The sequence below is a fragment of the Pristis pectinata genome, chromosome 32, assembly GCF_009764475.1.
Source record: "Pristis pectinata isolate sPriPec2 chromosome 32, sPriPec2.1.pri, whole genome shotgun sequence".
In the NCBI taxonomy this organism is placed as follows: domain Eukaryota; kingdom Metazoa; phylum Chordata; class Chondrichthyes; order Rhinopristiformes; family Pristidae; genus Pristis; species Pristis pectinata.
In genome coordinates this window covers 18,788,916-18,801,459 of record NC_067436.1, presented here as the reverse complement: position 1 = coordinate 18,801,459, position 12,544 = coordinate 18,788,916, and the positions used below count along the sequence as shown (strand labels likewise).

General features: G+C 43.9%; 1 protein-coding gene across 4 annotated transcripts in view; it reads left to right on the top strand.

Moving 5' to 3' along the window:
- Positions 1 to 12,544, top strand: part of vps33b (VPS33B late endosome and lysosome associated) — a 29,794-nt gene that overhangs the window by 5,303 nt on the left and 11,947 nt on the right. For 3 of the 4 annotated variants that reach the window (XR_007958486.1, XR_007958487.1, XM_052042653.1), the window contains exons 6-13: positions 1,402 to 1,447; positions 2,890 to 2,987; positions 3,844 to 3,948; positions 5,181 to 5,277; positions 6,352 to 6,429; positions 7,373 to 7,446; positions 8,443 to 8,529; positions 11,239 to 11,329. Coding sequence is in view for 2 of the 4 variants with exons in the window: in XM_052042653.1 (XP_051898613.1) it covers positions 1,402 to 1,447; positions 2,890 to 2,987; positions 3,844 to 3,948; positions 5,181 to 5,277; positions 6,352 to 6,429; positions 7,373 to 7,446; positions 8,443 to 8,529; positions 11,239 to 11,329 (676 nt within the window). In the remaining 2 variants the exon portion in view is untranslated. The remainder of the gene's footprint in view (positions 1 to 1,401; positions 1,448 to 2,889; positions 2,988 to 3,843; positions 3,949 to 5,180; positions 5,278 to 6,351; positions 6,430 to 7,372; positions 7,447 to 8,442; positions 8,530 to 11,238; positions 11,330 to 12,544) is intronic. The other variant, XM_052042654.1, reaches the window with a different exon arrangement.

The window sequence follows — 12,544 nt, the reverse complement described above, 5'->3', positions numbered from 1 at the left end:
GTCACATGTACTGAGGTGCAGTGAAAAATTTTTATTTTGCATGCTATCCATACAGATCATTTCATTACATAGTGCATTGAGGTGGTACAGTGAAAAGCAGTAACACAGTGCAGAATAAAGTGCTACAGTTGCAGTGAATATTCCTGAAATATGGCTATTCCTTTTCTTGCATCCGAGACTATTTAAGTCCAGTATGATGCTCATCTGAATGACAGTGCAGGAACCCTCAGTATCGCACTGAAGCTTCAGCCTGGAACTTTGTGCTCTAACTGTGAAGTAAGAGATAAACCCACAATCTGCAGACTCAGAAGTTGGGATTCCTGCTGGTGAAACTAACTGTAAAGTATAAAAACAGGGTGCCAGCAGGATTAGGGTTCGATCATGATGCTCCTGTGGTCACATAAGTGCCAGGTGGTTCAGTCTGTAAGCTCGCGTCAATTTATCAACAGTACCATTGAAAGAAGCCATATTGGAGATTTAATTGGGGTTTGCACTGTGAGTGAATCTACCCCATTGTGAGGAGTGCAGTTCAGGAGAAACTCAGCCAGATTCTTGCTAAGGTTTTTAAAGGGACTGACTTCAAGTGAGGTGATGGCACAATTCCACTCTGCTCCAGTTTCTTGTGAGGGGTGTTGGTCCAGCCTCCAGTCACTGACCTGTTAGCTCCATTACTCTGTTAGAATCACAGTGAGTGAAACCAAAGGCACTTTCACAAGATCCAGACAATGGATCTTTGCTGCTGAAAGAAGGCTCAGGTTGCGTGGTTATTCTCCTGGTTGTCCCTGCCTGAATTCCGTGTTTGTTTTGAGGATCAGGTAGCCCCTGGTGGGTGCCTTCAGTGTGATGGTGATAATACTGGTGGGGCCCACTGCCATCAATTCCCTCATGGAGTCTGTTTAAACTGCCAATATAAACAATGATTTCTCCAGGAAGATGCAATGAGTGGAGGATAGTTACACACAAATTGCATGTCCGAGTCTAATCTCAGTCACCCCAGAATTTGGTCATCAGGATTGACTGACCTGGGACTTGCATTGTGATCTTCACTCTTGACTGGCAGCCTAACCCTATGCAGTATCCTTCAACACACTAGGGTTTCTTAAACAGCAGTCCCCAGACCTGTAACCTTCATCAGCCAAGGGCAAGGGCAGCAGATTAATGCAAGCACAGTAATTATTGTGGTTCAACAACAGTGGGAGCACCACTACTGTAGACTATGGAGTTCAAAGCAACAGCACACTGGCATTATTCCCAGGGATAGCTAAGAGATGTCCAGCAACACCCACATCTAGAGAGAGAGAATACCTGACAGTAATTGGATCCAGTACTAATATACAGTGTGTGAAATTGTTGTGCATGTGGCAATGGAAATGTATTGTAACCAATGTCCATGTTTTTCAGTTCTATATGTGTGAGACAGTGCTGGAGGAGGAAGGCATCTTTGGAGGTAAACGCTAATTGTTTCTCTAAATGTTTTGATGGCCAAGTGGGTGGTGCTGGGAAAGAAATCTTTGGGTTCCAGTTTTGTATCTCCTTTAAGCACTTAATCTCGTGCCATGCTGAGGAGGTGCGATCTTCCAGATGATATGTTAAACCAAGGCCAAGTTCGGCTGTCCTTGTGTTTCAGTTATTAGCATCAGGTGACCCAGGGAAAGTGATTCAATGGAGCCAGAGGTGACAATAAACAGAGAGTGTACATCAGCTACTTGTTAACATTTCTACTTTCATAGAACAGTACAGCATAGAACAGGCCCTTCGGCCCACAATGTTGTGCTGACAAAGCTGTTCCCTCCTACCTACAGAATGCCTATATCCCTCTTACCTACAGAATGCCTATATCCCTCTATTTTCCTCTCATTCATGTGCCCATCCAAGCTCCTCTTAAAAGCCCCCACTGAATTTGCGTCCACCACCCTATCAGGCAATGCATTGCAGGCTTCCACCACTCTCTCAGTAAAAAGTGTACCCCTCACGTCTGTTCTGAACCTACCCCCTCTCACCTTAAATGCACGCACTCTGGTATTGGATCACTCAATAGTGGGAAAAAGATATTGCTTGTCCACCCTATCTATGCCCTTCATAATTTTATACACTTCCAACAGATCACCCCTCAGCCTCCACCGCTCCAGAGAAAAGAGTCCAAGTTTGTCCAACCTCTCCTGATAGCACATGCCCTCTAATCCAGACAGCATCCTAGTAAACCTCCTCTGTACCCTCTCTAAAGCCTCGACATCCTTCCTATAGTGAGGTGACCAGAATTGCATGCAAATAATAGGGATTTATTTCAATCCCTATTCCTACATGTATAATGCCACAGTCCCTCTGGTCAGAAGATGAATGTACAATGTGACTTGTTTGCCACGGCAGATTCCAGTTGAGGGACTAAATGTGCAACTTGAAAATTGTGGTCTGAATGGTGTCTGCTTCCCCTGCCCTGTCATCCTGCCTTTGTCTTTGATTTGCTTGCAAAACTATAGAAAATTGACCATTCAAGGGTGAAATTCAAAAAAAGGATCTGGCTTGCTATTACTCTGTGACTCTGTGAGTACTCGGAAATTAGGAAACAATCAAAATGAGATGTGGGGGGCAAGTTTTTTTACACAGAGAGTAGTGGGTGCCTGGAATGTGCTGCCAGGGGTGGTGGTGGAGGCAGATACGATAGAGGTGTTTAGGAGGCTTTTGGATAGGCACATGGATGTGCAGAGAATGGAGGGATGTGGGCATTGTGTACACAGAAGGGACTAGTTTAGTAAGGCATTTAGTTATTAGTTTTATTAGTTCGCCACAATGTCATGGGCCAAAGGGCCTGTTCCTGTGGTGTACTGTTGTATGTTCTAACCTACAGTTGATTTTTTTAAACATTTTTTAATCATTTTATGCCTTGTTTAGCAGATGTGACATTTGATGAGTGGTCCTTTTACCTACTCCCCCTGGACGATGACATCATAAGCATGGAGTTGCCTGAGTTTTTCCGTGACTATTTTTTGGTGAGCAGTGTGTTTGGTACTCTTTGCTCCTGTCTCCACAGTTTATTTGCCTAGAGCTTTTAATGCAGTGAAGTGTCCTGAGGTGCTTCACGTGAGTGCTTTCAAAAAGGTTGTCATGTAGGGCAGGAGGCGGTAGGCTTCCAGGAGCACCTTAAAGGAGAATCAAAGATTTTAAAACTATTTTGTTTTGTCTGTCCTGTTATGATGGATTATTAAATCACAAATAGTATGAAGGCCAGTACTCAGAGATTAAATAGTCCTGAAACCAGCAATTTGCTGGTGCTTTATGCTTCACATGAGCCTCCTCCCACCCCTCTCCATCTCACCCCTTCACCAAACCCTCTATGGTTTCTCCTTCGTCTGTTTATCCAGCTTCTCTCGACTACTGGGGAGAACTCTCTTGCTCTCTAGGTAATGCTCTCCAATCTCTTACATCCACTTGACAGATTGTATTTGTGCTGTAGTTCCAAGAGGAGAACTTGAACACTGAACCTCCTGTGCCAGAAACAAGGGTGCCAAGTCTAGCACAGTGTAAAGGTTGTGGTACCAGGGCTAGAAATTGAGAAGTCTAGAGTTCAGGCCATGAAATAATTCTCGGCAAATCCTGTAGCTGACATGAGTGAAGGCGAAAACTGCCAGATTGGCTTCAATGCCCCACAGGGAAGGGCACCTCTTTCTTCCAGCCACACTGTCTAGTGAGCTTCTGTATTATTAATTCTACTAGGAAGAGGCCTACTGCTCTGTCCAGGCAGTGAAGGACAGAGAATATATGGCACGTTCTAGGGTCACGCTTTAGAATGGCTACTGAGCTTGGTGCACACCTGTTGCAGAATCTGACAACTTTTATTTCACTCAGGAGGGTGATCATCGGTGGATCTGTACAGTGGCAAAGGCTTTGCACGTGTTGCACTCCCTGTTTGGACCATTCTCCAAGAGTTACGGGATCGGTCGGTGTGCAAAGGTAATGGAACATGAAATTAGAATGAATTATTAACCAAAGTGTGTGCACTGGATCACCTCCAGACCCCTTGTACAAGGGATATCATAAGATGGGCAAATAGAATTACATACGTCCATTCATCTTGTGAACATTGTACTTGGGCTAGTGAGGCTAATTAAGATTTGTTCAGTGTTGGTCTTGCAGACATTGTTCTGTTAGCATTCAGGTCCCAGAGGTAAAGTATTACTGCCCAGTCCTCAGCAACATCTAATCCCAGGACATCAGAATTAAACCGGGACTGAAGTGTCAATTTAAATTATGTATTCAAGTCTTTAAAGTGGGCCATGAAATCTCTGCCTTCTGATTATTAGTTGACAGCATTGAATGCAGATCTTTCACCAATGCATTCCTAGCCAGTCCAGCAAAAGGCCTTGTATTGGTGACAAGGATTCTTCATTGTTCTTCAATCAGCTCGGATGCCAGGATGTGTGACAATGAGTCAGGGGATTCACTGGATAGAGCAGTGGGCAAGTCAACTGCAAAAGCAAGTGCATCATCAACAGCCAATAGCATTTGTAGCCTCGCCATGAGCAGCAGTAAGGAAAGGTTTCATAATCTCTGTTTGGATCCTAGTGTGCACAGGTTCACACATATACCAGGCTTAAGTCAGTTAATGTCAAAGAGGCTTCAGGGTAACATAGAAAATGGACAATTGCCATATTACTGTGCAAATGGTATGAATTTCGGGCAGAGTACGGAGAGCTTTAGTTTGCATCTAACCTGTGTTGTCCTGCTTTGGCATTCTTTACCAGAACAGGGTAAAGGAAGCTTCACACAGTTTCTAATCTGTGCTGTCCCCATCTTGGCAGTATTTTGGGATAGTGCAGAGGGAAATTCTCTGTCTGTAGTCAATATTGAACTGATGACAACAGGTTCCCAGAACACGTTGCTCATTTTGATGGGCACAAATTCTTACCAAAAATATAAGAGTGACTGTGTTGGCTTCTGATTATTTTATATGTTGCTCACTCCTGCATGCATTGTATATAGGACTCTTGTTCTCTTTTCCACTTTTTTTCTCTGTCTTGATTCCTTGCTCACTCACTATCATCTCTTACTCTTATCCTCCATTTTCTTCTCTCACTTTCACTCGAGAGCTCTCATTTGCTCTTTCTCTCCACTCCTTGCATGTGCTGTTCCTTGTTATATTCTTCCTGCCCCATTTTCACACTCACCAGTTCTCTTTGGTTTAGATGACCTACAAGCTGTGGAAAGAAATTGTGGAGGACGCGGAAAGTGAAATGAAGCCACGGCAGGCCGAGATTGGTCGAGTTTTCTTCATTGACCGAGGTGCAGCAACGTAACGTACAAACTATGATGACGTTGTTTAGATTGCACAGAATCACAGCAGATCAAAACCCCTGCTTGCACTCCCGCTGCAGCTTAAAAGCCACTGATGAATCTTGAATTTCTGGCGAATCTTTAGTCTCTAATGCTCACGCTTTCTGGTAACTAAGGTAGTCCTGTGCTTGGCCTGCAGAGAGCCCCAGTATCAGTGTAGACCTGCCCACCCACCTGTTGGTCTTGTGGCTTCTCTACCTGTTAACACCTTGTACGTAGGCTGAGGCACAAGAGACAAGTCAAGAAGCAGGACTCTTCTGCTGTGGGTCAGCCTCTGGGATTCAGCCTGTGACTGTAAGTGGGCCTCTTTCACATGTGTGAAAAGAACTTTTGATTCATGATTGGTCTAATCAGCCATCTCTGTACATATCCCAACACTAGACTAGAAAGACTCATGGTCTTACTTCAGAATCAGTGACAAACAACACAACACCCAAAGAAAAGTTAACTGATTTCCACCCATGAAATCTTGACATCACAGCCAAGAACATCAAAAATGGAAGCAGGAGTAAGCTATTTGGCCTCGGACACACTGGTGCTGGCTGATGGTAGACTCCTGCTTCCATTTTCCTCATGGATGCTGATGACAGTTGTGATGTACGTACTACCTTTCTGACTGAAGTATCATGCAGGCCTACAGTCTTCCTGAGATTGTTCCTTACCATGGAGACAGAAGTGACTGTAGACGCTGAAATCTGGAGCAACAAACAATCTGCTAGAGAAACTTGGCAGGTTGAGCAGCATCTGTGAGGGCAAAAGATTGTCAACGTTTCATGATGAGTCCTGATGCAGGGGTTTGACCCAAAACATGGACAACTCATTTCTCCCCCCCAACAGATGTTGCTCGACCTGCTGAGTTTCTCCAGCAGATTGGTTGTTCCTAGGGCAGTGCCTTTACCCACTGTGCTATGGGTATAATGCAATTTACAGAGTATATCTTCCTGCCAATCAGAGTATCTGAAGCTCCATTAGCCATTATTACCGGGCAGGCTTCACATTCAAGCACTTGTGCTTTCTTTGCAGATGTGGATTATGTCACCCCCATGTGCTCACAAGTTGTGTATGAGGGACTTGTGGATGATGTATTCCGAATTAAATGTGGTAAGTGACTTTCTCCCATACTGTGTGCTGTGTTCCATTGTTAGCTGTGAGCTCACTGCAACTGGGAAGGTTCTGTCCTTTCCTCACAGAGGAAAGAAGGGATTGGTTGTGCAGTGGGTTAGAGCCTGAACCTCACCACCTGTGAAAGGCATGCAGTTGCCTTTTTGAGTACAATGGTACAAGGTACTAATTGAGTAATGTGTGTGATAGAAGAAGACCAAGAAGATAATGATAAATGGCTACTTAGATTAAGAAAGAAGCAAGACGTACTTCACCTTTGCCTCTGAGCTTCACCATGGGTGAGGATATCCCATCAACAAGTGTAACTGTTTCCCAGAGGCCTCACTCCTGATTCTTTGACTCAATGCCAGAAGGTCCACGTTTAGGTAATGGGGAGATGCAGGACTGGGCCATGGGCTATGCAGACTATCATGTCCTTTTCAGTTAAATAATGACCAAATAATACGTTTTAGTGATGTTAGATGAAGAATCAAAATGTCAGAATATCGAGGGTGAGTGGACGGGCTTGAGCCTCAGTTTAAGATCTTGTCCAAAGGATGATACCTCTGACAGAGCAGTGCCTAGATTTCTGCTCATCTCTCGTCAAACTTCACCTCTATCAGAAAGTTGTGAGCTTGAGTGCTACCCACTGAGCCAGTGTAGCTGAATGGGGTATTAAACTTTGCGAATGAGGTGGTGATTTGGGTGGACAGAGAATTGTATCATGGCCCAGGTCAGTGTTTCCTCAGAGGGACACAGGCAGAATACTGGGTGACTGAATGGAATTAATTTCAGATTGTGCTGTTGTTATACCTTCAGACTGGATAGGAGGATGAGGAGTTCTACTTTTCACCTGACAGTCTCTGTTTCATGGTGTCTTGATACACAGAACAACTCTGCCTTTCTGATAAGTTAACTGGAATCATATCTTGATGAATTTCAGGGAGTGTGGACTTTGGCTCTGAGGTAACATCATCAGATAAAAGTGTGAAAGTGTTACTGAACTCTCAGGACAAGGTGAGAGAAAGCTTTAAATGATCATGAAGCTAACACAACCACTACAGACTTCATAACAAACCAAGCATTTGATAAAGAAGCAATGGCTTTTTAACCTTTGAATTAGACTGGAAATTTATGGTTCAGCAATACCTCTGTTGAACTTGTCCAAAGTGCAGCCAGGCAACTCTGTCCTGTTTGTAATTTCTTGCTTGCTGGTTTTGTCCCGATTGGATTTTGTCTGCATCAAGGTTTAGAAAGGAATGTTCTTGATGGTGTTACATCACTGAGAAAATTCTGATTTGTTGGTATCAGCAAATTTTGGTGTTTCATGGAATGCACCCCAATAGCTCTAAAAGGTAGAGCAAAATCCAAGCTGCTGGAGGAACTCAATGGGTCAGGCAGCATCTGTGGAGGGAAATGGACCATTGAGATCCTTCATCTGGACTGCTCTAAAAGCCAGACTGGCTTTCAACCACGGTGTCATATTCTTGCTCTTTTTAACTTCTGGGAGAATGGAGATGGGTGAAGGGGGGTGGGGATGGTCAAGTTACAGATTACCGTTCTGCTCTGCAAAAGTTACATTTTGACAGAATTGGACAGAGCCGATGGTAGTTTACCTCTAGTTATGTTGGTTTAAGTTGATATTAAACCAATACCAAAGGAGTAATCAGTAACTGTGTAGGTGTACTCAAAAGGGAACTGAATTGATAGCTGCTTCAGTGAGGATTGTGTTTTTTGAAGAGTGGTACTGGTCCCAAAAACCTTTTCATGAGACCAATCCCTTTAATTAATTCGTTCACCATGTCCCTTCTGAAACTCACTAGATCATCTCTTATATCCACTTCTACTCTCTGCTCTGGCAGTCTCTCTAAACACTGTCACCTTTTGGCTGGACAAGTTTGGGTCTTGTGATCAGTGGGTGATTGAGTGGAATGTCTTTATACTCTATCATGTATTTTCAACTCTCAGCCAGAAAGTGGATCTTTGATTTACACCTGTTGCTGATTTTTACAGGTTTTCAGAGAGATTCGGAATGAACATTTCTCCAACGTGTTTGGGTTCTTGAGTCAGAAAGCAAGAAGGCTCCAAAAGCAGTATGATGTGAGTATCAGTGGAAGAGAGCGGGAGGAAGCTTTTGCATTTATGAACAGTATTGTGTTAGCAATTAAAGGTGTTCCTTTGGAACCAAATGCACCAAAAAATGTGGATTAACACCTCTCAAGATAAGTCAGTGACTTATCGGCATCCTTTCAAATCCTGAGTGCAGCAGAGCAGGTAATTGGATTCTTGGCATCCATTGAGTAACATTGAGTGCCTTAAGCAGAGGAAGGTGGAAGTTTAGTTAGGATTCATTGTCCAGTGACCTTTGCTGGAATGGATGACAAAGATACAGCTAGTAGAGAAACAAAGGACTGCCGATGCTGGAACCTAGATGAAAAAACACGATGATGCTGGAGGAACTCAGCAGGCCAGGCAGCATCCGTAGAGAAAGGCAGGCAGTCAACATTCATCGACTTGTTTTCAACATTGCCTAACACAATTAAAGGTTCACTCTGACTTTCAAGTTGGGGTAAGTTTGGGAAAATTAATGATAACTGCAGACACAGAATTCAAACTATTGAAACTGAGGCAGATGTAATAAAAAAAAAACAAACTAACCATTCCAACCGGAATGCTAATTTATTCCCACTCGACCCCTTAATTGGGGTTGCTAGTGTCAACTATACTGCCAAGAGAAGGTGCTTGCTACAAGCAGGTGGACGTTTTATACCTGTCCAATTCTGGGAACCTTCTTCTCAGATTGACACTGATCCAATTATTCAGTATTAGTTAGCTCCTGCTAGTTATAAGTTATTATTTCAATAGCTTGAATGCTGTATAGGGAGACCTGGTGGAGAGAGAGGGAGTTTATGGAGGTGAGGTGAGGTGAGGCCAGGATTGGGACAGTGGCAAGGTTCACGCCTGCAGCTTCACATCTCTGTTCTCAAATAAAATTTGACAAAGTCACATACTAGTCCAATAATAGCAGAGTGGGATTGCAATTGGGAGTAGGATTTAAGGAGCATGTTAAGGAAGAATAGGAAAGTCGTCTAGTGAGAGAGTTCTGTACCTTAGAGCACGGTCTGCTGGAAGCACAGCCACCCACACTGAGGAGGCGAGCAGCTTGCATTTTACACTGTCAAAATCTAAATGTTTTGGTGCTTGAGATGCAAAAGTGCTGCAGTGCCATTCTCTTCAGGAATGCATTAAAGTTTGATGTAGACAGATTCCGTTCTTCAGGAACTTGGTGAAAAAGTGGTTCACAAAATGTAACAAAATCACAACAGCAAGAACACAGATCTTCATTCACCTTTCATGACCTTGGGACATTCCTAGTTTATCTCTTCTTCCTTGGAGAAGGTGGTGATGAGCTGCCTTGAACTGCTGTGGATGTGGAATCTGGGATGAAGAAGAGACCAGAAGTGAAGATTTGGGAGAGGGCAGATAGGATTTGGTATTGGTTTATTATTGTCACTTGTACTGAGGTACAGTGAAAAACTTGTCTTGCACATCGATCGTACAGGTCAATTCATTACACAGTACAGTTACATTGGGTTAGTACAGAGTGCACTGAGGTAGTACAGGTAAAAACAATAACATTACAGAGTAAAGTGTCACAGCTAGGGAGAAAGTGTAGTGCAATAAGGTGCAAGGTCACAACAAGGTAGATCGTGAAATCATAGTCCATCTTATTGTATAAGGGAACCATTCAATAGCCTTATCACAGTGGGGTAGAAGCTGTCCTTAAGTCTGGTGGTACGTGCCCTCAGGCTCCTGTATCTTCTACCCAATGGAAGAGGAGAAAATGGCCTGGGTGGGTAGGGTCTTTGATTATGCTGCTTTGCCAAGACAATGAGAGGTAAAGACATACCCCAAGGAGGGGAGGCTGGTGTCCATGATGCGCTGGGCTGTGTCCACAACTCTCTGCAGTTTCTTGCAGTCCTGGGCAGAGCAGTTGCCGTACCAAGCCTTGATACATCCAGATAGGATGCTTTCTGTGGTGCATTGGTAAAAGTTGGTGAGAGTCAAAGGGGAAAGACCAAATTTCTTTAGCCTCCTGAGGAAGTAGAGGCGCTGGTGAGCTTTCTTGGCTGTGGCGTCTCCGTGATTTAACCAGGAGAGGCTGTTGGTGATGTTCACTCCCAGGAACTTGAAGCTCTCAACCCTCTCGACCTCAGCACCATTGATGTAGACAGGTGCATGTACACTGCCCCCTTTCCTGAAGTCAATGATCAGCTCTTTTGTTGACATTGAGGAAAAGGTTGTTGTCATGACACCATTCCACTAAGCTCTCTATCTCCTTCCTGTACTCTGACTCATCGCTGTTTGAGATACGGCCTACAACGGTGGTATCATCTGCAAACTTTTAGATGGAGTTAGAGCAGAATCTGGCCACACAGTCGTGAGTGTATAGGGAGCAAAGTAGAGGGCTGAGGACGCAGCCTTGTGGGGCACCAGTGTTGAGAATAATCGTGCCGGAGGTATTGCTGCCTATCCTCACTGATTGCGGTCTGTTTGTTAGAAAGTCAAGGATCCAGTTACAGAGGGAGGTGTTGAGTCCTAGGTCTCGGAGTTTGGTGACAAATTTGAAAAGAAGAGAATGGATTTGTTGCCAGACCAGAAGCAGTGTCAATGAAAGACCCCACTATATGTGTGTGAGTGATATCCCAGCAAGAAAAAGCCCCTTCAGAAGATAAGCTGAAAAACTGGGAAAAGGAAAGGCGAGCATAGGTAAGGCTGTGAATGAGCTTGGTTTGTTGTTCCACACAGAAACGCCAAGGGATGGACATTAAACAAATGAAAGATTTTGTTTCTCAAGAACTAAAGAGCTTGAAGCAAGAGCATCGATTACTGAGTCTTCGTAAGTACCTAAGACCGGGCATCTTGTGATGTACAGGAACACTGTGCTTCGGTGGTTAATTGTTGGTGCCATTCATGCACTTGAGTACTAGGGTTGCAGGTTCAGTCCTCTTTGTAAACAGAGCACAAAATAAGGCCAGTATCTCCACTGCTGCATTGTCAGGGGTGTAACCTTCAGCTGAGGCTCCGTCTGCCATCTGTGCTTTAATGATCTGACAGCACTAGTGCAAAAACAAGCAGCCAAAACCATAGAAACGGTCTCAGTTGATCATTTATACCTCTTCTAATAGTGGGGTCTTCTGGTCCAAAAAAAAATGGCTACTGGGTTTGCCACATTTCAGTCGCATTTCAAAGTGATTTAGGACATGTGGAGTGCTTTGGTACACCCTGGGAAATAGAAATGCAAGCACTTTCTTTAATTACCACTCCCTAATATATGTTGAGCTCTTAACCTAGGAATTTTAAAAGCATTTAAAAGGAGTGAGAAACCGGACAGGTACAGTAATATCTCCTAGTGCCATTGCTTTCCTAGATATTGAAGTACAAATAAATCGAGTAATTTGATTTCTTCAAAGAGTTATAGAGGGAGGTTGGCCAAGCTAGGTCTTCATTGCTTGGAATGTAGGAGAACGAGGGGTGACCTTAGAGAAGTGTTTAAAATTAAGAGAGGCGTAGATAAGGTGGATGGTAACAGTCTTTTCCCCAGGGTAGGGGAGTCCAAAACTAGGGGGTATAGATTTAGGATGAAAGGGGAAAAATTTAAAAGAGATCCAAGGGGCAACTTTTTCACGCAGAGGGTGGTGCGTATATGGAATGAGCTGCCAGAGGAAGTGGTTAACGCAGGTACAACGGTATCATTTAAGAAGCACTTGGATAGGTACATGGAGAGGCAGAGCTTGGAGGGATATGGGCTGAATGCAGGAAATTGGGGCTAGCTGGGTGGGCACCATGGTCGGCATGGACTGGTTGGGCTGAAGGGCCTGTATCTGTGCTGTATTGCTTTATGACTCTAAAATCATTAGACATCCTGCACACAAGGGAGAAGACAGAGGCCTGTACTATAGATTCATCCAATTGCAAATTGGTTAGATTTCTTTGAGGAAACAGCAACTTGGAATAAAATGTGTGAGTAATTTGGGATGTAATGTATGGTGTGTGTGTGTATGTATATTCAGGAGGCAGTTGTGACTCTAGATGTTCAGTCCTGGCGTACTCA